The sequence below is a fragment of the Eurytemora carolleeae genome, unplaced genomic scaffold, assembly GCF_000591075.1.
Source record: "Eurytemora carolleeae unplaced genomic scaffold, Eaff_2.0 scaffold325, whole genome shotgun sequence".
NCBI lineage: Eukaryota > Metazoa > Arthropoda > Copepoda > Calanoida > Temoridae > Eurytemora > Eurytemora carolleeae.
The window spans coordinates 64,484-87,083 of NW_019396214.1; the positions used below are offsets into that span (position 1 = coordinate 64,484).

General features: G+C 31.5%; 1 protein-coding gene across 1 annotated transcript; it reads left to right on the forward strand.

The window, feature by feature from the left end:
* The first annotated feature begins 126 nt into the window (after nt 1-126).
* Nucleotides 127-13,774, forward strand: LOC111698337 (ALX homeobox protein 1). Its single transcript, XM_023468654.1, has 8 exons — nt 127-343; nt 3,749-3,822; nt 6,836-6,921; nt 7,459-7,521; nt 8,623-8,707; nt 9,558-9,693; nt 13,045-13,263; nt 13,700-13,774. The coding sequence occupies exons 2-8, from the start codon at nt 3,749-3,751 to the stop codon at nt 13,772-13,774; spliced, it is 738 nt and encodes a 245-aa protein (XP_023324422.1). The 5' UTR covers nt 127-343.
* Nucleotides 13,775-22,600: the final 8,826 nt, after the last annotated feature.

A 22,600-nucleotide genomic window follows, 5' to 3' on the forward strand; every position in this document is an offset into this window, starting at 1 on the left:
TTTCCATTAAGTTTCTGTTTATTAAACGCTGATTGGATAAGAGGGAAATGAGCGTGACGTCACTGCAGGATTCTATCCAATAGGAGAGCAGATAGTTCGCGGATTCCCGGTCCTGTAGCGCTCTAATAGAGTTACCATACTTGTCCTTCTCCTATATTCAGTTATCGTTAGCTAAGAAGGTTATTGAGCGGAACTAACAAAATTTAGACAAATTTAACTTATTATCTGTTCGTAATATACCAGGCAAGGTCGTATTAGTGTGGACCCTAATAGACTTAATCCAATTTCTTCCCGCATTTTGGCGAGCCTAGAACCTAAACCCGGCCATAGACCAGACTTTCCGGTGAGTTTAAAATCAAATTTAACAAAACTCATGTTTAAACTTGACTCAATTATGTCTTCCATCCAGCCCTCTTCTTGTTTTAACATTTTTCATAAGATTCTTCAAACTCAATATAAGTCTGACCAAATAAAAACAATGAGACTCAACTATTTGCAAACAAGTGAAAAACAATCTGGATTTAATTTAAAGGGACTGCATAGACGTTATATTTATTGTCACCCTAAAACTTGAAAAATGTTTGCAGGATATTATGTTGACCTTTTCCTGAGAACAAATGTGGAAAGTTTTTTTTCAGTTAGTTTTTTTTTTAAAAGTGATAAACAAATTTTCCAGGAGATATCTTGCTCATTATTTCCAGATAAAGTTTAAAAGGGTATCATTGTGGAAAGAGCATGCAAATCTTTAATTGAGATAACGTTAATAGTTCCTTCATGGTATAATTCCCGAATACACAAGTTTACAAACACACTCAAAAATTGTACGATTATCAGTAAGGAACCCTAGCTACAAATCCTCAAATCCGTACTGCATTGTTTTGTACAGGAAGAAGAGAGAAGGTGGGGTGGAGAACTGAGCATGAAAGACTGAAAAATGAAAATAAATAGAAGGGGGGGGAAGGAAAGGAGATAGGAGATTAAAGGAAAAGTACACAGGAGCGTAAGAAAAAGAAGAAGGGAGAAGGGGGAAAGAGAAGGAGGAAAGAAAACTGTACATGAAAGGAAGAAAAAGGATAAAAAATAGTTAGGTATTTGGGTAATCATGTCCCATTTATATGCGCTTTTACTGGATAGAAAGCTTTTCATGTAATCATTGCTTAGGATCCGAAATGTTGGCGCTAAAGAGAATAGAATATATATTAGAGTGGAAATTAGACGATCCCTCGGTATGAATTTTGTCAGTCCCTTTCAGTCTGAAAAGGAGTTCAAAGTGTACAAATCATGTAAATGTTCACAAATTGTATGCAGTAGAGTACATTAATACAGTATGTTCCCTAGATAATCCATTTCAATTTCGATTTTTTAAAGCTGTTAAGTTTAAAAACTTTATAAAATGAATTAGGTGAATAAAATCGTTTAGTTTATAGTTATAACAGAAAATCATCGTTTGTAAAGTAAAAGGCATAGAGTCTATAATGTGAAATGATATGAAACAAGCCTATTTCATAATTTGGTTTTCTTTTAATATTAATTTTAGATTTTCTATAAAATGATATTCCATGGGCCCAAAAGTTTATTTAACACAAATATGTGAAGTACACCTGCAGTATGGAAACAGTACAACAAAATGGCCGTTTTACAATTTTTTCTAGTAAATTCCACTCTAATATATATTCTATTTTCTTTGGTTGGCGCTCTCTGGATCCGGATCCGGATCCGCAAAATATAAATTAAAACATCGAAAAATATTTTTTTTCTAATCAAAAATGTAGTGCCAACAAATGAGAATCCTGGAGATATCAATCTTAATGATTGCGGAAAATGTTACATACTTTTGAGAAAATACTCAGTGGTAACTCATACGAATCGCGCTTCCATCAATTGAAGGAAAAGAAGTTTACAAAATTTGTAGTTCCAACGGTTAAAAGAGAAAATTATTATGAAATATTTGTATATTTACTGGTTTATTAGTATTCAAATATTTTAAAATTCTTCAAAGAGTCTATAGATATGTCTCAACCGATCGTTTAACCGCTACTGCTGTTTTTTTCTCCAAAGAATATATCATGGGACAATTTTGGACATTTGTTTTTGATAAACAAAACTAACTAAACTTAAAGAAGTATAAATAAGCTGGATGCATATTATTAACAAGACATTTTGATTTGAAGATGTTGAGCCTTTTTATCTTTTTTGTTTTGTTTTAAAAATTGAGGAATTAAACTTTTCAAGTTAAATATTTGAAAGTGTCAATAAATATGGTGAATTAAATGGAAGATCACTTAGAATCGATCAGAAAGCTATGAAAAGTTGCAGCAATTTTCAAGACTGGGTTGACTTCTTAAGTGTCGAAACGCCTTGGCCTTAGATTTTTTTCTCATTTACTTACTTATTCATTTTTTTGCAGCTCTACAGACTTGGAAAATTTAAAGCAATTAAGTGCTTTTTTAACTTTTCAGCATTATAAAATAAGAAATCAGTAACATTTTCATCGATTATAACAACCTGAAAATACAATATATGTAATACAAATCGATTTTAAATGAAGCAATTGTTTAATCCTCTTTAAAAATTCGACTTTTTACTTTTAAAGATAAAAAAACGAAGATACCTTCCAACTCGTTACTCAGGTAGAGGTGTCAAAGGTACCGTTGTGAATAAGACCTGCCAATCTTAAAATTTCATCGACTCGACCTTTCATCTTGGTAAATCTTGATTGAAGGTTTGGCGGCAGCAATTGTCAACCTTTGAGAAATCAGGACCTATCTTCGTGAGTGAAATTTTTGAAATGAACAAAAAAAATCTAGCCCGAAAGCTTTACAATATTTTTGCCGCCAAAAAAAACCCTTTTTTTGCAATTGTGGTTTAAATTTTAATTTTCAAGTTTATGAAACATAGACATAATTTTTTTGTATCAAAAAGATGTTGACTAAAACATTTAGATTTTTGATTAAAAATCTAAAGGTTTAAACAGAAATTGTTCGTGGAAACAACTAATTATTTGCCTTAACCCTATTCCGACTGACGGCTGGTTACAAATCTATAACATTTGATATATTTTTAAAAGCCCTTGCAGCTGTACTTCATTAATCTGAAGAAAAAATGCGAATTTGCAAGAATCCAAAAATTTATTGCGAAATCTATTTATTTAGTAAAAGTGTGCACAATTTTTTTTTGCGAAATATGACAAAGTAAACATTTTTTGAAAAGCCCTTGACCCAGTGAATATTAAATTGCAATTTCAAAAGAAAAATATAAATTGTGCAAATTCCAATTAAAGGCGTTAAAGGCGTCTGCAAAAATCAAGGTAAAATTTCTTTGCAGACATTGTGCAATCTGCATCTTTTTGGCATAGGCTTTCCAAAAAGCTCTGAAATCCGATGACTGGAAGTAGGACTATAAAAAGATTTAGTCTGGTAACACTCAGTAAGAAAAGGCATTCAGGCAGTATGCATGAGGACTCAGGCAGTAGACATAAATTTTAGCCTAAAATGAGGGGCATGTATATGTTAGAAAAGTCAAATAGGGTTAGACTCTAATTTACATAATCTAGACTTATATCTTTGCAACCTAATGTCGATTTATATGTAGTAGCAAGAAGCACCAACTTGATATTTTAAACTTGATATCTGCTAGTCCAACTAGTCTATGTGTGATCCAATATATACAACATCTGGTTTCAAAGATAAAGGAATTAGAAAAATAAAGTTTAATACAGTTTCTCCGTTAATTTAGATATTTATTTTAGATGGACCACAGGGATAGTCACCAACCACTTCTTCATCAACGATCTCTTCTACTAGAATCACAGGAGAAAAAAAGGTAGGTGCCCCCCCCTAAGTGGGGNAGAATTTTATTTGAGTGAAGTATGCATTCGTTGTAATGTTACGTTGAAGTTCTAAAAAACCAACGGAAAACGGCATTTTATGGCATTTTTTACGTCTTCTGTGTATCCTATGTACACAGTGACCTGTGCAATTGTACAGGGTGTCCCAATAAACATACAGCGACGAATTCGATATCGTCTTTGTTATGAATTTTTATTGTAATACCTGATTTCAAAAGCCATACTATTATTATGTCTGCTAGAGTTTATTTATGAAAACGGTAAATGGTTGTAAAGATGTGTCTATAATGTCTCCGAAAGAAGAACAATGAAGACGGAAAAGTTTACTGTGTTTGTATACTGCAATTTTCTTGTTTTACTAAGTACAACCGTATGCAGTCAAAACATAAACAAACAAATTGTAAACATAGCAGACGAAAATATTACGGATCACAGGTATCTGAGTATGTATCACTATACTAAATCAAAGAATCATTTAAAAAGACGATATCGAATTCGTCACTGAATTCCCATGTTTATTGAGACACCTTGTACCCAATTTAGTGGATTTACTGGATTAATTCCAAGAAAATAAAATGAACGGTGTCCGAATTTAATGAATTTAAGCCGCGGCTCAAAACCAACAAAAAATCGGTTTCAATTGAGCGCCGGCCTTAATCTTGAAAAATTTAATACAACTTTAAGTGGAACCAACAATATTTGAGCCGCGGCTTAAATTTAAGCCGTGACTCAAATTCTTTAAATTCGGCCTTGGAAAAAGTAATCATATAAATGGAAATCATTTTAAATAAATTCCATGCAAGCTACTTAAAATACAATATTTGTAAATGAAATAACATAAAATATACATTATTTGGTCTATTCTCATCATGAAACACAAGGCATGTACATTTAAGCAGAAGATTGTGAAAAAAAAACAGTCATATCGCGCTAAACATTGGTCAGTACGCCGTGCAGATATTGTTGTATCTAAATTTTATTCTCGTGAAGGAAAAAATCTACATGAGGAAAAATTAAATTTTAGAATTTCCAGTAAGAAGTTAATGGAGCATTTTTTGACGTTAATTTCTTTTAAATAAACAAAATGTTATGCTAGGCTTAGCTTTATTATTTTTTAGACTACAAGACTATGTATAAACAAGCAACTACAAGTAGACAAGGGCCCAAGGAGTAATTTAAGATAATTGAGTTTAGGTTTTTAAAATAAGCATGTAAGGTTAAAGTTTAGGTGTTTACAAGACAAATTTAGTATGTTAACATTTTTTCAAAAAATGGAACGAGGTCCATGAAGTGTCTGGTGTTGCCCGTGGAATTAAAAAAAACTTCTTGAAAAAATTCGAAGTAAAAAAATATCGATTTTGAAAAAAAAAATTTATCCTATGTTACCATTTGGGTACCCATGGATATCATCAAAAAATGTAGCACATTTGGTCAAGCCGTTTGCTTAACTATAGCTAGTATATATATATAAACATATAAATATATTTATATATATATATATATATATATATATATATATATATATTTATTTCATTGATACACGACATTTTCTTCTGTTAGTGTGAAGTACATAAAAATGGGTATCTATAAAGTTTTGTAAATGTTCTTGTAAAAATTAGAATGAAGAAAGTTTATAATCCGCCAAAATATCACATTATCAAAAAGGTTGGCGCAGGGAAAATTAACAACAATTTACATTTAACTATATTATATATTAGAAATAGTAAAAAAATGCACACTTTTAGGATTTTGCCAATCACTTCTTTTAAAATAAAATTCTTGAACCAAACGTGTTTCAGCTCAAAAATGTTTAATTCCAGTACAACAAAAGAGTTTAAGTGAGTTGGTGGGGGTAAAATCAAGGTTTTGAGACAATTCAAAGTATTCCTAGTCTGAAAATTTGACTTTTTATTTGTAACTTTGAAAACATGTCAGTTTTTATTCTAACGTGAAATTTACTTTGGCGTTTATATCAATACAATGAAGACGACTTTTATATTTAAGTTTTGATTTCTAGCAAGCTTTGTCAAATTACAAGTTTACAAGTTAGCAAAGAAAATCCGTTCGTTGATAGCTTCTCTTTGTTACCATGTTTATTTGTTTATCCTCCATGCTGTTTGATTGATATATACGACAACTGTATGATCTCTTAAATACTTTAACAATTATTACAACATTATCTAACCATTAACACATAATCAATGATCGCACTTGGGGATTTTAGGGGGGATGGGGAATAACAGGGGATTAGTTGGATCTGTTTTGATAAGACATTGTCTGTTTGTTGAATAGTTTTATCTACATAATGTTTAGTTTTATCTACATAATGTTTAGTTTTATCTACATAATGTTTAGTTTTATCTATACTATGTTTAGTTTTATCTACATAATGTTTAGTTTTATCTATGCTATGTTTAGTTTTATCTACATAATGTTTAGTTTTCTATAAGAAATGTTTGGATTTTTGCAAAAAATGTTCAGTTCAGATTAACCTGCAATTTACTATAGTTTGAATTTCACAAAATTTTCTTTATTAACATAAAATTTGCGGAATCAATTTATACCATCTTTGTATTGAGAAATCCCTAATTGAAATATTTCCTCTTTTGCAATCTATTTTACATAGTTTTTTTTTATTTATCATAATTGATAAATTTCCAATAAACGTCATTGTGGGGCCAACTTTTTGTTTTTAATTCTAATCGTTCTCAACATTTTTAACCCCTCAAATCTATAAGTCACTTTATAGTCACAAAGCCTCACTAGTCATATGGAATAATGCCTTTTACCACCTTCTTTTTCTGTCTATAGTTTGCTGTGATCAACTTGTAGCAAAAAAGGTTCACTTCTAGTAACACCTGCAGATGGATGAAAAGCATTGAGAATTACAATAATGTTATATGAGTATTGAGTAATTATGATCCTAAACTTAGAAATCGAGATATGAGGTATATTTGGAAATAGGTGAACAATCTCTTTAATATCTAGGTGTGCAGAGGAGTTTGGATCTCTGTTTGGTTCCCATAATCCTGGAGATATTCCATCTTCAATACAATCCAGGCTATCAGCTCAAGGTTGGTGTATTTTATTAATTCCGGAGATATTCCATCTTCAATACAATTCAGGCTATCAGCTCAAGGTTGGTGTATTTTATTAATTCTGGGGATATTCCATCTTCAATACAATTCTGGCTATCAGCTCAAGGTGGCCGGGTTTATTATTACGGTCATTATCAGCAGAAACTGAAATAAACCGTCTTACTGTAATTGATTAATGAAAATATTTTTAAAGTTTTATTTAAAATTTCTCTGTAAATGCTTTGAGATCGGAACTATTGTGCAAATATTGTTAATCCTCAAACATATATGTGCTGAATTCCGCTGAAGGCATATTTTTAGAGTTCAGCAACGTTTCTAGAAGCCTAATAAAACCGAATTTTCTCCCTTTTTAGTTGGTTTTTATTTTAGAATTTAGGGTTTTCAGTGAAAGAGAAATATCTTGCGCGCAAAATTTTTTTTCGTGACGTTAAAAAAATATTTTATTTTTTACATTAATTATAAACCTTTATCATAATTATATTTAAAGTATTCTGAACATAGATTTTGTTTTAGACGAGAGCAGATCTTTGGGTCTTCATTCTTTAGACAACAGTAGCAGAAACCTTTATACAATTGGTAAATTAATAAATATCCTTCAACCTTCATAAATAAATACCTTAAATATAGTAATATAAACACAAAATTGACATGTAATTCTTTTTTTAATATATTAAACAGCAAATTCTTTCCTTTGTCGTTTCTATTGTTCTTTATTTGAGATACAAAGGAATTAATTATTTGCCACGAACTATGATTTTCTAATTTCTAAATCTTTGCAACCAAATTTTGTAGAACTATGAATCCTATTAGTTAAAATAATCTACAAATCATATCATTCAAAAACTAAATATATTTACTTTTGATTTACAATTATTCAATCAATCAAAAGTAACTCTTTGTATTTTTTTTAAAATCTGAATTAACTTTGAACTATATTTATTTTATAATTATTTATAGTTATTATAGTTTTCAAATCTGAATTAACTTTGAACTATATTTATTTTATAATTATTTATAGTTATTATAGTTTTTTTTTGGTGAAAGGGCTGCAGAGCTTAAAAAGTGTCATGTCTGATTCACAATTGTACTTTTTAAACCTTATCTCTATTAAAGTTTTGAGTTACATTATACTAAAAAAACATCTTCTTTTTTTCAAGCACGAGTGGAATTCTGACAATCATGTCTCAGTAGAAAAAAGTGTCTTTTTCAAAAAAATAAATCAAATAAAAATATCTCATTTTATTTTTGATCAGACCAAGATAAAACGTTAGGAATAGTTCATCCAATAGAGGGTCATTTAACATAACATCTAGATTCTGTTTAAATCAAGGTTATAAAGCAAGGAAAGTTATTTGCAGTTGGGTATACTTGAAACTAGTTCTCTCGGGGCGGAATTTGTAAACAAGAATAGATGCATCATGTGTTCGTTTAGTATCCGAGGAGGTTAAAAGCATTAAATTTTGATAAATTTGATAATTCACATATAGTAGTTTCCTATGACCAGAATATTTCATTGATTTTTTATGTGAAAGATGGATCCCATGTTAGGCTTCGACATCCGTCATGTGTTTCCATTACCGCCCAGAGATAGTACACTGCGGTACAAAAGATGCGCACACCTCTTAAATAACTTTCCTTGCATTATGACCTTGGTTTACATGAATTAATTTGTTCAAGATGGCGCCTTTAAAAAGTTAAAGACTGAAGGGGAGAATGGAAGCATGCATAATCCTTCAGCCTCTACCTGTCCTACACCTGCTAGGCAAGTCATATCTTCACTTTCTTTAACAAATTGGTAAAAAAAAAAATTATGCTTTTTTTAAAAATAGGAATATACAGGGGTTTCCCACAACGGATGAAACTGTAATGACGACCACTCTTTAAACATGACAATCTGAATATCTTAAATTTAGTCTCTCAAATTATAAATCAAGTTTAAAACCGAAAGAAAACGTGAATGTAATGTGTGTACAATCGTCTCTGTAGTCTCACCGTTTGTGGGTAACTCTATATAATAAAGAACTAAAACAAACTGTAAAGTTTCATCAATTTTCATGACTTGCAGTGTCGAAACGCATTTGATCCTACCTAAAAAACTCACTTCTCCTTTTTGGTTGCTGAAAACATGAAATACAAACATTTACCATGAGAGCTTTACGCACCTCTGCCCCTTTAGTAAAAGTAAATTCAACATATATGAAGCATAAAGTCTGACCGCGTCAACCATGTTGCACCGGCTAGTCCTATTGAGTGTCTGATTTATTTACCCAATGTCCGGGCGATACAGTAAAAACTGCGACCGTAAAGGTTGACCCGGCTCGGAAATTCAAATGTACTACGGCTGCCCGTGGCTTGCAACTTTTGTATCAGTATCTGTGTATATTATTTTCTATTTGCATGGCTATCAAATATGCATACTGAGCGTGTTAAATATTGCCTACCTTCTTCATAATTAAGAAATTTCTGAAACAATGGTGAAATAATTTCATTTCCGATATTTTTAAATATAAAAAAGACATATATCAGTTTGTAAATTCCAAATTGGATTACTTAGAGGAAAAAACATTTTGATATAAAATTCTCCATTCGAGCATAATCATTTTTCTATTTAGAAGACGACATAGAACAACGTTTACCCAAGAGCAGCTGCAGGAGTTGGAAACTGCATTTGCAAAATCTCATTACCCTGATATATACTGTAGAGAGGAACTAGCCAGATCTACTAAACTAAACGAAGCCAGAATACAGGTATAATATGTCCAGGCTGGAAGGGGGCATAATTCAGATTTAGTTTGGCTAATTCAATAAGCATTCGGCCAGTTTTTCAACGGCGTTAAACAGCTAGTACAGTAATAATAGTAATAGTCCGGTGGGAAAAATTAGAAAGCTTAAACAAATTTAAGCTTCGAATTCTGTCCCCCCCCCCCTTAGCCAAATAATATGGGATAAAAGTATTATAAAACCATCCATATCTGTATTAACAGTTTACTTTAATGTACTTTTATAACACGCACCTCTGACCCTTCAGTAAAAGTAAATTCAACCTAAAGTCTGACTGCGTCAACCTTGTTACACCGGCTAGTCCTATTTAGTGTCTGCTTTATTTACCCAATGTCCGGTCGATACAGTACAAACTGGGACCGGAAAGGTTGACCCGGCTCGGAAATTCAAATGTACTACGGCTGCCCGTGATAATGCACTCTTTGATTTCCATGATTGTCAAAACATTAGATAGATAATTAAAAAAGAGTAGATATAACATCTTATTAAAATTAAAATGAAGAAAATGTCAGAAAAGAAAAGTTCTTAATTTTCACAGTAATGTGCAGTTGAGATTTCCATATTGTGACATATTTTCAACATTTTCTCTATAAAATAAATTCATAAATTATTGTACAGTACATAAAAACAGTGCATTTTCTATTTGTGCTGTACACTGTACAGATACAGTTTACAAAAATATTGAATATATTAATATATATATTACATATATATATATATATATGTATATATTACATATTTGTATCCCTTGAAACCTGATATTCCTTTTTATATCAACTTTCTAACTTTCCTTATCTAGTTGAAATATCTATATATATTATCATCAACAGTATATATCTATCTATCTACCTATCTATTTATCTATGTATCTATCTATATCTATCTATTGTATCNAGGGGGTCTAAAACTTTCTGCTAAAAAGTAGAATGACCAAATAAGCTTAAAACACTATCCCCCCCCCCTTAAAAATTGTACACCGTGAACACTCCTGAGCGTTAAACATAGCTGATAACAAGTGTATAGATGGGTGTAGAAGCATTCTTAATAAGCTATTCAATCCTATTCCTTTCAGTCATACATTTCAATAATTCACCCTTTATAAATCTTTCCTTTCATTCATAATCTTTAAATAAAGAAGTTTAATTTATTTAAGAAAAAACGAGTAATGGAATAATGTCTTTGCTTTATACTTATTCTGTGCTCTGTCAGTATTAGTTTTTAGGACTTTACCCATAACCGTCCTTTTTCTTTAACCTTTAAATCTCCCCACAACAAACTATTTAGAACCTTCAAATTAAGAATTTTTAAGTAATTTATTTAATTTCACAAGGAACTTTAGAGTTTAAAGTAACCCTCCCTTTTTAGAGTGGCATGTACATAGTACTATACAGATACTCTTTAAACCTTTGTAGAGTGGCATGCACATTGTACACAGATACTATTTAAACCTTTGTACAGTGGCATGTACATTGTACTACACAGATACTCTTTAAACCTTTGTAGAGTGGCATGTACATTGTACACAGATACTCTTTAAACCTTTGTAGAGTGGCATGTACATTGTACACAGATAATCTTTAAACCTTTGTAGAGTGGCATGTACATTGTTCACAGATACTCGTTAAAACTTTGTAGAGTGGCATGTACACTGTATACAGATACTCTTTAAACATTTGTAGAGTGGCATGTACATTGTACATAGATATTCTTCAAACCTTTGTAGAGTGGCATGTACATTGTACACAGATACTAACATTTGTAGAGTGGCATGTACATTGTACATAGATATTCTTCAAACCTTTGTAGAGTGGCATGTACATTGTACACAGATACTATTTAAACCTTTGTACAGTGGCATGTACATTGTACTACACAGATACTCTTTAAACCTTTGTACAGTGGTATGTACATTGTACACAGATACTCTTTAAACCTTAGTACAGTGGTATGTACATTGTACACAGATAATCTTTAAACCTTTGTAGAGTGGCATGTACATTGTACTACACAGATACTCTTTAAACCTTTGTAGAGTGGCATGTACATTGTACACAGATACTATTTAAACCTTTGTAGAGTGGCATGTACATTGTACTATTTAAACCTTTGTAGAGTGGCATGTACATTGTACACAGATACTCTTTAAAACTTTGTAGAGTGGCATGTACATTGTACACAGATACTTTTTAAACATTTGTAGAGTAGTATGTACATTGTACACAGATATTCTTCAAACCTTTGTAGAGTGGCATGTACATATTACACATATACTCTTTAAACATTTGTAGAGTGGCATGTACATTGTACATAGATATTCTTCAAACCTTTGTAGAGTGGCATGTACATTGTACACAGATACTATTTAAACCTTTGTACAGTGGCATGTACATTGTTCACAGATACTCTTTAAACCTTTGTAGAGTGGCATGTACATATTACACAGATACTATTTAAACATTCGTAAAGTGGCATGAACATTGTACACAGATACTCTTTAAACCTTTGTAGAGTGGCATGTAAATTGTACACAGATACTCTTTAAACATTTGTAGAGTGGTACACTGTACACAGATATTCTTCAAACCTTTGTAGAGTGGCATGTACATATTACACAGATACTATTTAAACATTCGTAGAGTGGTATGTACATTGTACACAGATACTTCTTAAACCTTTGTAGAGTGGCATTTACATTGTACACAGATCCTCTTTAAACCTTTGTAGAGTGGTATGTACATTGTACACAAATACTCTTTAAACATTTGTAGAGTGGTATGTACACTGTACATAGATATTCTTTAAACTTTTGTCTGATCAAGAATTATCTAAGTTTTCCTTTTATATTTTTCACTCTAGCCAGTATAAAGTAAAAAGAAGCATGGCTGATCTACAATGGCACCCTTTAAATCTTTATGGGATAAATAATGGGAAAGATATTACATTTCTTCTACCTTGAAAGTGTTAAATGATCAAAATTTCCACAAATGTTTCTGCAACAGATATCCGCAAGTCTGCAATGGAAATCAAAACACCGAGGGTCGTCAGAAATTATGTCCTCAGTCCCTTCAATTAATTTATTATATCGTATACTTGATGAAGTGCTTGGCGTTGCCCGTGGAAAACAAATTGTAAAAAAAACATTAAAAAAACCCGATTTTTTAGCCAAGGTCACCCCCAGGCTACCCAGGGGTGTCCACAACAAATTTTTGCCCATTCGGTCCAGCTGTTTGGGGGTCAAAAGGAACATATATACGAATGTCTTGTTTTTTATATAGATTAAATGTCTCCGAACATAACCTTATATTTGATTTGTTTTAGGTTTGGTTCCAGAACAGGAGAGCTAAGTATAGGAAACAGGAGAAACAACTACAGAAAGCTTTATCTTCTCCAGCTGTTATACCCTCCTGTAGTCCTGCAGACTACGCTGGTATGATGCGAGGACTTTATCCCGGAGGGCAGGGTGGGGGAGGTAGTCGAGGATATCCCCACCCAGGAATACAGGGTTATCATCAACATAACCTTCATCGCTACAATCAGGTAGGTGAGTAACACACTTTTCTATTTGAATCACTCTGTATAATCCGTAGAAATAGTATGTACAGTGTACACTACTTAAAGGGACTGTAAGCGTAATTTCAAATGACCCTCCATGCCCGATTTACAACGGTACCTTTAAAACCTTCGTGGTGTCGTTGAGTACAGAGAATATGTGTGTGTAAACTTATCGAACCCCACTTGTATTCAGCTGCCATTTCCAGAGTTCCAGATGTGTACACAATTTCCCATTTCCAGTTGACTGATTAATTGAGTGATTGAAGGGCTTTCCAAAAATTGTCTGAAATGGCATGGATATAGTTTCTCCCGCCCATCGTATTTTTGGCAAAGAAGAGGCTAGTTGGAAATGGAATAGGCTCAACAAGTTATATAAGTTGAATGATTGATTTATTGGTTTTGATTAATTGATTTCTTGTAGATGACCGACAGCTTTTACCAGGATATGACACTACAGCACTATTCTACGGCAGCTACTACGGATACAAAGGGGTAGGGAGGGGGTGGAAAGAAGAAGGAGGGGAAGGGGGAAGGTGAATTTGGTGTGGTGCAGTGTAGATCTAAGAGTGCAGTACACCAAATTTCATTCTAACAAAAACAAGAGCTTCCCAAAATTCTGAGAAATGTAAAACATAGCAAAAATATGCCAAAATGTTGCTTTATAGCTTCGAATTTGACAGAACATTCGATAAAATTAGCTCAAGCCAAAAATTTCTATTTGTGTTAAAATTAAATTGAATCACACTTAAATTGCTCAAAATATATCTAAACATAAATGTTTCACGTCTCATGACGATCCTTCATAGTCAAAATTCTTTGAACAACTAAAATTCCAAGATTTGTTCATTATATATTGCGTACTTTTAAAATAATATTACAAACATTTCTTTGCAATAATTTTTATTTTAAAAAATCGCTACATAAATCACCATTAAGAGAAACCATCCCTGAATATGATAAATTTTCAGATAAAAAGATATGAATATTTTGTCCATTTGTGAATGGCACAGCTGTGAATCAGTAATGTCAATGTTTAAATAAAGATTAACTTAAAATGACTTTAACTCTATAAAAATGACTCAAATCAATCGTAATCCTGAAATTTTTCTCAAAAAAGTTTGAAAAAAAAGATTTTTTCAAAATTTTTTCTCATGTTCGTAGAAGTAATTTCAACGAGTCTTTATCATATTGTCCTGTCCGATACACAACGGTACCTTAAAAGCTTCGAAGACTCGATCAAGACTGCACCGTGAATATATTTTTTGTTAATTTATTATTTTCTATCATGGTTTCTTTCTGAAGTGACCAGGGCCCTACTCTGCTTCCGAAAAAACGGAGTAGCAGACCTAAATACTTTTTAAGTTAGAACAATAACACGGGCAGCCGTAGTACATTTGAATTTTCGAGCCGGGTCAACCTTTCTGGTCCCAGTTTGTACTGTATCGCCCGAATATTGAGTAAATAAAGCAGACACTCAATAGAACTAGCCGGTGCAACAAGGTTGACGTGGTCAGACTTTAGATTGAATTCACTTTTACTAAAGGATCAGAGGTGTGTGATAAGGACATTTTCTAGGTTTCTACAAGAATTGTTTGGTTGACATGTCATGATCATGTAAGTTATTTACACTCTAAATAGCTAAAATTTAGAAAAGGGCTTATTTGGCATCAAAAGTCAAATAAGCGATTTTTTTGGGAATATAAGTCATATTTTGTAATTTAATGGACATTTAACTTTTGCTACAAAATAGGCGATTTGTTTAATTTCGTAGTTTAGATTGTGGAAAAAATATTATCTATTTCTTTGATGATATATTTGCCTGTATGTTAGGAGTGTGTGAGTTCTCTTGAAAGCCAATTTACAATCAGAGAATGTACTCAGGGGTAACTCAACTCCCACACAGGGTTAGGGGGGCATTCCTGGGCCAAGAAACTATAAGCAGTAAGCACGTTATACAATAAATATATATATAGGAAGAAAATAAAAATAAAAAGTCATGAATATTGAGACAAAAATAATTTGTTTTCATATTAGATATATATTTACATAGAGATATCATCTCTAACACTTGATGTCAAATTAAAGTAAATTGTATGCAGCTAGGTAGATTGAAATCTTATTTGTTACTGGCTGAAGGGCCTGGTGTTACCCGTGGTAATTTTTAAAGAACAAAAGAACAAAATGTTTCGAATTTCAAAAATTATGTGATTGGACTTTTCTCATGCTTGTACATCAAACTATAAGTCACAAAGTCGTTCAAGTAAAATCGCAAATATTTGAGCTGCTCGATTTACTTAAAAGTTAATTTAACCTTTGAATCGTCATATCTATGGAGTAAACAAATCTCATCCTTTGCGGGTAACCCTGTACGTATAGGTTTTGTGGCATTTCAGAGGTAAATTTCTCAAAAGTTTAGTTCTTCAGCAGATTTCAAAGTTGTATTTTATAAAGTTAGATTTTTCTTCACTTTTAAAAATGTTTCCAGAAAATGTAACTTGACCGTAGCACAGCTCAACTAAAACTCACAATTTCTTTGGTCAGAGAACTGCAGATGCACTGCTTTGTTCAGGCTGAAATATCTTCTGTTAGAGTGAAAATTTTGCTTGATTTTGTAATAGCAAACTTTTTGAAATCAAAAGTTGAATCATGTTAATTTGCAGATTTTACAAATCTCTTGATAGCAAAAGTATCTTTAAAGGAACTGTAATCATAATCCTAAAAAAACTGAATTGAAAACTTTAGAATGGGATATCCTTAATCCCGATCGGTTGATTAATCTGGAGATTAATAACAAGAGGAGAACAAGCATTATTTAATCTGGAGATTAAGCAAAAGAGTGGATTAAGCATAAATCTCGATATCCACCATTCAAAAGTTCCCAGCTCTGATCATAAAATTTACCCCAGACCAATTTTTCAAAATGGATGGAGTAGATTTACACAGTGTTAAGTAAATCTAAAGTTGTTGTAAGATATATTTAAAATCATGTTTATTTATTATTATTTATTTATTTATTTATTTATCTATTTATTTATAATTTATTATTAGCACATCAAACTTAATTTATTTGACTAACGTCAAACCATAGTAAATTAACTGTATTGAAATCTATTATGTTTTCAATGAAAACTCCTCTTATTGATAAAGATATGGAGAAGTAACTGGATTGATTCACAATCATCGTTTATTTTGTGAAAAATCGAAGCTAGCTGAGCTACGAGGTAACAAAGTCGTGCCCGTAATGATTTATAATTAAATATATGCGGCAAAAACAGCGCGAAAAAGAAACGAAATTAGCGATTTAAAAAAAAGTGTTGTTTAGGCTGTGATCTGCAATAATAATTTATATTTTGTGATTTCTTGGAATTCCAGTGAATATATGTATTTACTGTTTATAGATACTCTCAATATAATTAGGATCATCATACATAAATTAGGAAGGGAGAAACAAGTTATAGTCAATAAACAATAAGCTTTCATAAAACAAATTGTCCACCACTTTTACGCATCGTTAACAACCCTTATAGATAATTAATGGCAACATATTTCACAACCATTGGGATTTAGTCTTTTTTGCAATTTTTTTTTAAACTTTGATCTGATGTGAGTGTGACATATAAAACATTAAATTTTATTCTATTATAAAATCGACATTCATGCGTATAGTCTCAGAGCGTACATTTTTAAAATGTTGAATAAAACATTTACTTCTACAATATCCAATTGAATAAGAGTTCAATTCAAAAGATTAGACTATTTGTATGTATAAAGCCGGGGGCTATGATGATTCAAATCTATAGCTTTGTAATTCCGGAAATAATTTTGAATAAAAGGATAGAAATGTAATATACGAATATAAATACAAAATGTATGTTCTATATTTCTACTAACATATGTAGTTCTAAAACCAATATTTTATGAAGTTATGAATTAGATGGAAAATCAAGAAATTATAATTTTAATTTAAAAACTTACAAAGAAAATACTGGAAATGAATATTAATTAAATAACTTTTAATATTTTTCGTTAAACTCCATTTATTTATTACCAGTTTCATAATTTATAAAACTTATCGAAATTTAGATTGGAAGCAGTCAAAAACATCTAGCCTTTTCTTGATGATATATTTTGATTTTCTGGTAGATAAGTCTAATTTTTACACTCGGAGAGATGAAATCCCATTACTTTAATTGTCGTCTTCCCAAAAACTTCTTGTTTCTGTCGTCTTCGATAGTAAAAAATACTCAGTAGTTTTGATAGTCGTCTTACCCTACTCTGTACCCTATTTTACGTCTATCTTTAAATTTGTATATATAAACTAGGCTTCAGGACGCTTCGCGTCCATCTTCTAGTTCAATCTTGAACATTTTCTCTTTGTATACATTGTAAAACAAAAAATGTTCGTGGATTTTCAAAATTTTACAAAAATGAACTTTTGTTGGAGGCTGCTTTTTGAAAGTTTGATCATCCTTAAACCTTTAGTGGGGTCATGTAAGGTTACACATCAAATTTGTGCCCGATCGGTTCAGTCGTTTCGAATAATTGGATACAAAGGGACAAACAAACATGACAGACAGACAAGCAAAGTATATATATACACATACATACTACATAAATAGATTGCTATATTTGTGAAATTATAATGATAATGTATATCTGTCTATCCGTCTATATCTGCCTATCTGGCTATCTGTCTACCTGTCTAAATGTCTATCTGTATATCTGTTTATCTGTGTATCTGCACATCTGTTTATCTGTCTATCTGTCTATCTGTCTACCTGTCTATCTGTCTACCTGTCTATCTGTCTATCTGTCTATCTATCTATCTGTCTATCTGTCTATCTGTCTATCTGTCTATTTGTCTATCTGTATATCTGTCTATCTTTCTATCTGTCTATCTGTCTATCTGTCTATCTGTCTATCTGTCTATCTGTCTATCTGTCTATTTGTCTATCTGTCTATCTGTCTATCTGTCTATCTGTCTATCTGTGTCTATCTGTCTATCTGTCTATCTGTCTATCTGTCTATCTGTCTATCTGTCTATCTGTCTATCTGTCTATCTTTCTATCTTTCCACTTTCTATCTTTCTATCTCATTTTCCTCTCCTTATTGTAAGCTAAGTATGTTTTCATGTTTAAACCCCTGCACTCTGATCCATTATTTTCTATTATACATTCCTAAACATATATGCATTGTACATTTTATACAAAATTCCCAATATATTCACATTTTTTAACCCAGTACAGAGGCTGAGACTGAGAGGTTAAACATTTATAAACTAAGAAATTTCAGCACACAAAGGGAAAATCCGTTAAAATAAATTCGCATTTAACTTCTGAGATTTATAAAAACATTTTATAAAATTTGAGGCAACAAATATCGTAAAAAAATAAATTATCATCATTTGAATTTTGCAAATCATATTTTTCTTAAATTTGAATATGTTTTTTTCACAGTTCTAATAAATAGACAAAAAACAACTTTAATGCTGCTTAGTGCTCACTGTGTGAATCTCGACATTTTCATCAAACAAAATATCAGTTATTGAAATATTTTTCTAAATTGCAATTCATACTTCGTAATATTTTCTAAATATTTAATGACAAATTTTAAAATTTTTGGAATTTTGTTTTTATCTAATGATGTAATCCTTTAAAAAATGCAGATAATTCTAGTTCTAAGGTTTCTTCATGGAACTCAGTTCGCACTCTTCTACAGCCCAGAGTGGAGCAAAGCAAAGAAGGGTGGAGCAAAGCAAAGAAGGGTAGAACAAATCAAAGCATGGTTGAGCAAAACAAAGCACATTAGAGCAAAGCAAAGCAGTGTAGAACAAAGCAAAGCAAAGTAGAGCAATTCAAAGTAGAGCAAAGCAAAGCAGAATAGAGCAATGTAAAGCTTAGATGAGTAAAGCAAAACAGAGTTGATCAAAGCAAAGCTGAGCTGAGCAAAGCAAAGCTGAGATGAGTAAAGCAAAACTGAGATGAACATAGCAAAGCAGAGTAGATTAAAGCAAAGCAGAGTAAAGCAAAGCTAAGCTGGGATGAGCAAAGCAAAGCAGAGTAGAGCAAAGCAAAGGTGAGATGAGAAAAGTATAGCATAGTTAATCAAAGCAAAGCAGAGTAGTGCAAATCAAAGCTGAAATGAACAAAGCAAAGCAGAGTAGATCAAAGCAAAGCTGAAATGAGTAAATCAAAATAGAGTAGATCAAAGCAAATTAGAGTAGAGAAAAGCAAAGCAGAGTTGAGCAAAGCAAAGCTTAGATAAGATGAGAAAAGCAAAGCTGGGATGAGCATAGCAAAGCAGAGTAGATTAAATCAAAGTAGAGGAGAGCGAAGCAAAGTCGAGATGAACAAAGCAAAGCAGAGTTGATCAAAGCTAAGGAGAGTAGAGCAAAGCAAAGCTGAGATAAGCAAAACAAAGCAGAGTAGATCAAAACAAAGCAGAGTAGATCAAAGCAAAGCAGAGAAGATCAAAACAAAGCTGAGTAGAGCAAAGCAAAGAAGATTAGAGCAAAGCAAAGCTGAGATGAGCAAAGCAAATCATATGTAGAGCAAAGAAAAGCAGAGTAGAACAAACCGAAGCAAAGCACATGAGAGGAGTATAGGAAAATAGTATAGATAATTTTAGAGTAGAGCAAAGCAAAGTATAGTAAAGCAAAGCAGAGTAGAGCAAAGATGTGCAAAATATGAGCAAAGTAAAGCTTAGTAGAGCAAAGCAAAGTTGCATAAGTTGAGCAGAGCAAAACAGGGCAGAGTGATGTGGTGTAGTGAAGAGCAAGTATGGCATAGTTCAGAAGAACTTTTTACAGAAAGATTCCCTGTAGATATAGAAGAAATTCATATATATTCTGAAATATCTACCAAACCAAACAAATCTAGTAAATCTACAATACAACTTAAAAATCTACCAATATTTAAGTATCTACCAAATTTAGCAAATCTCGAAAATCTACTAAAATCTAGAAAATCTACTAAAATTAGAAAATCTTCCAAATCTAACTAATCAAGAAAAGCTACTAAAATCTTGATAATCTACCAAATCTAGAAAATCTACTAAAATCTAGAAAATCCAGCAGAGAATATGGAGAATATGGAGAATATAGAGAAAATATAGAGTATAGTACATATACACAACATCATTATATTATAACAGGGTGTCCCTGTATACATATACACAACATTATTTTACTATAGGGTGTCCCTGTATACATATACACAACATTATCATACTATAGGGTGCCCCTGTAAAGATATGTATTCAGAACTTCATTATAATGCAGAGTGTCTCTGTTTAAAAGTGCCACATATCTTTCATCTTGAAAATTTAATCAATTAAATTCTTCCTTTTTCTTTACTCAAAGGGAGTGTTCGCGAAAAATAAAAGGGGCTTACGTCGAAAAATATTTGATGATGATTGCTACTGTGTAATCTTACTTCTATCTGTTGCGTCTATAAGGAGAAAATTAATAAAAACGACTCATACCGAAGAACGTAGCGTTCATACAAATTCGACTCGGATCATGAAAAAATCAAAAAAAAAAATTCATTAAGGTATTACAACCTATAATCATCGTTTTTTTCGACGCTTTTGTATATAGTTGATATTTCATAATAAATTTTATTTGTTTTATATACAATGCACTTAAAACAACGATTTTTTGTCAGGATTCTTTGTAGTTTAAATTACATCATTTATAAAACAAATTTAGAATATTATGAAATATCAGCTATATATGAATACGTCGAAAAAAAAATTATAGATTGTGAGATTTTTAGAATCGATCCGAGTCAAATATTGCAACTTTCTGAATTTGTATGGATGCCACGTTCTTCGGTATGAGCAGTTTTTAACAATTTTTTTCCTTATAGACGCAACAGAAAGAAGTAAGATTAGCAGCAATCACCTTCGAATATTTTTCGATCTATGCTCATACCCACTTTCCTTTTTCCCGGACACTCCCTTTAATATAGTATTAAAAACCTTACTGATAATTTGATGTTTATTTTTTTAATTTTCTTTTTAGAATTCCTTATCAATTTGAAACATGCTGAAAAGACAACCCACGTTTTTGAAATCCCCGCAAATCATTTGATAAATCAAAGACAACTTCCTAAATTTTGTTGTTTTCATGCTTTTTGAAACTCCCATCCTTTCATATATGTTTATATATATGTTTATATACTCATCTATTTATCCTTCTATCATCAGCTGGCTCTGGCAGTTCAAGTAGTTCCGTCAACAGGGTCTGCTCCCCAGTATTATATATTTGTTTAGTGAGCTATAAGGGGAGCCAAGGGGGGGGGGGGGGGAGGGTTAGGAATCCAAGTATTATGAAATATCACATTTATTTATATATCAAGCCATACATATATATATAGATAATATTTTATATATCATGTTCTAGACAATTTTTCCAAGCCATTTCAACATTTTCATGATTGCTAAATCAAATACATAGATATAAATCCCCCTTAAATTTTTAATCAACGCTCCTTTTATTAACAAAGTATTTAGACTTTTTAATTAAGCAAAGGAAAATAAAGCTTAATGTTTACTTTTCCTTTTAATGACTTCCTATTGTTCTAGATATCAAGGAAGTAAAGGAAATAATAAAAAGGTTTACAGATATAAAACCTGGTCTAAATCTAATTTAAAAATTGAAATGATAATTTTCTTGGCTTTATCTTGAAAAAATTCAACCTGTTAATAATAAAGAAAATGTTTTTTTGCCACAAACTCAAATTTTCTAATCCTTATATATCTGCGACCGGATGGTGTAAACCTTTGATATTTAAAACTTAGATTATTATATCTAACAGAATTTAAAGTTTATCATATCAAAGGTCTACGACATTGGGTTGCAAAGCAATAGGTTATGAAAACTTGAGTTTGTGGTAAAAACTCAGTTCCTTTATACTTAAAACATCTGCAATTGGACTCAAATATCCCAACTGAAAATTCAATAGAAATAAGAGTAAATTCTTTTAAAAGATTTCCATCAACTTTATCTTCAGACAAATACAAACACACATTAGTTGAGATAGACTGGATTTGGAATAATATTAGCATTAAAACAACATTTAACAAACTTTAGTGTTGTATGCTTGGGGAGCCTCAACAAATTTTTTGTATAAAAATAATTCATTGTTTTTATATCAATCTATTTTTACTACTCATATCATTGCTGATTATAGCAACTTAGGTTTTCGCATATCAGAATTCTTTTAAATCATAATTGCTAGTTTTCATCAAATTTCCCAATATTGTCACTTATCAAACTCATTGTAGTGAACTAAATACAATTTATTTTATTTTCAGAAAA

Coding starts and splice junctions, on each gene's coding strand:
- LOC111698337 (XM_023468654.1), top strand. CDS start 3,749: ATGGACCACAGGGATAGTCACCAACCACTTCTTCATCAACGATCTCTT. Junction 6,922..7,458: donor ATCCAGGCTATCAGCTCAAG/GTTGGTGTATTT, acceptor ATTTTGTTTTAG/ACGAGAGCAGATCTTTGGGT. Junction 7,522..8,622: donor CAGAAACCTTTATACAATTG/GTAAATTAATAA, acceptor AATTTGTTCAAG/ATGGCGCCTTTAAAAAGTTA.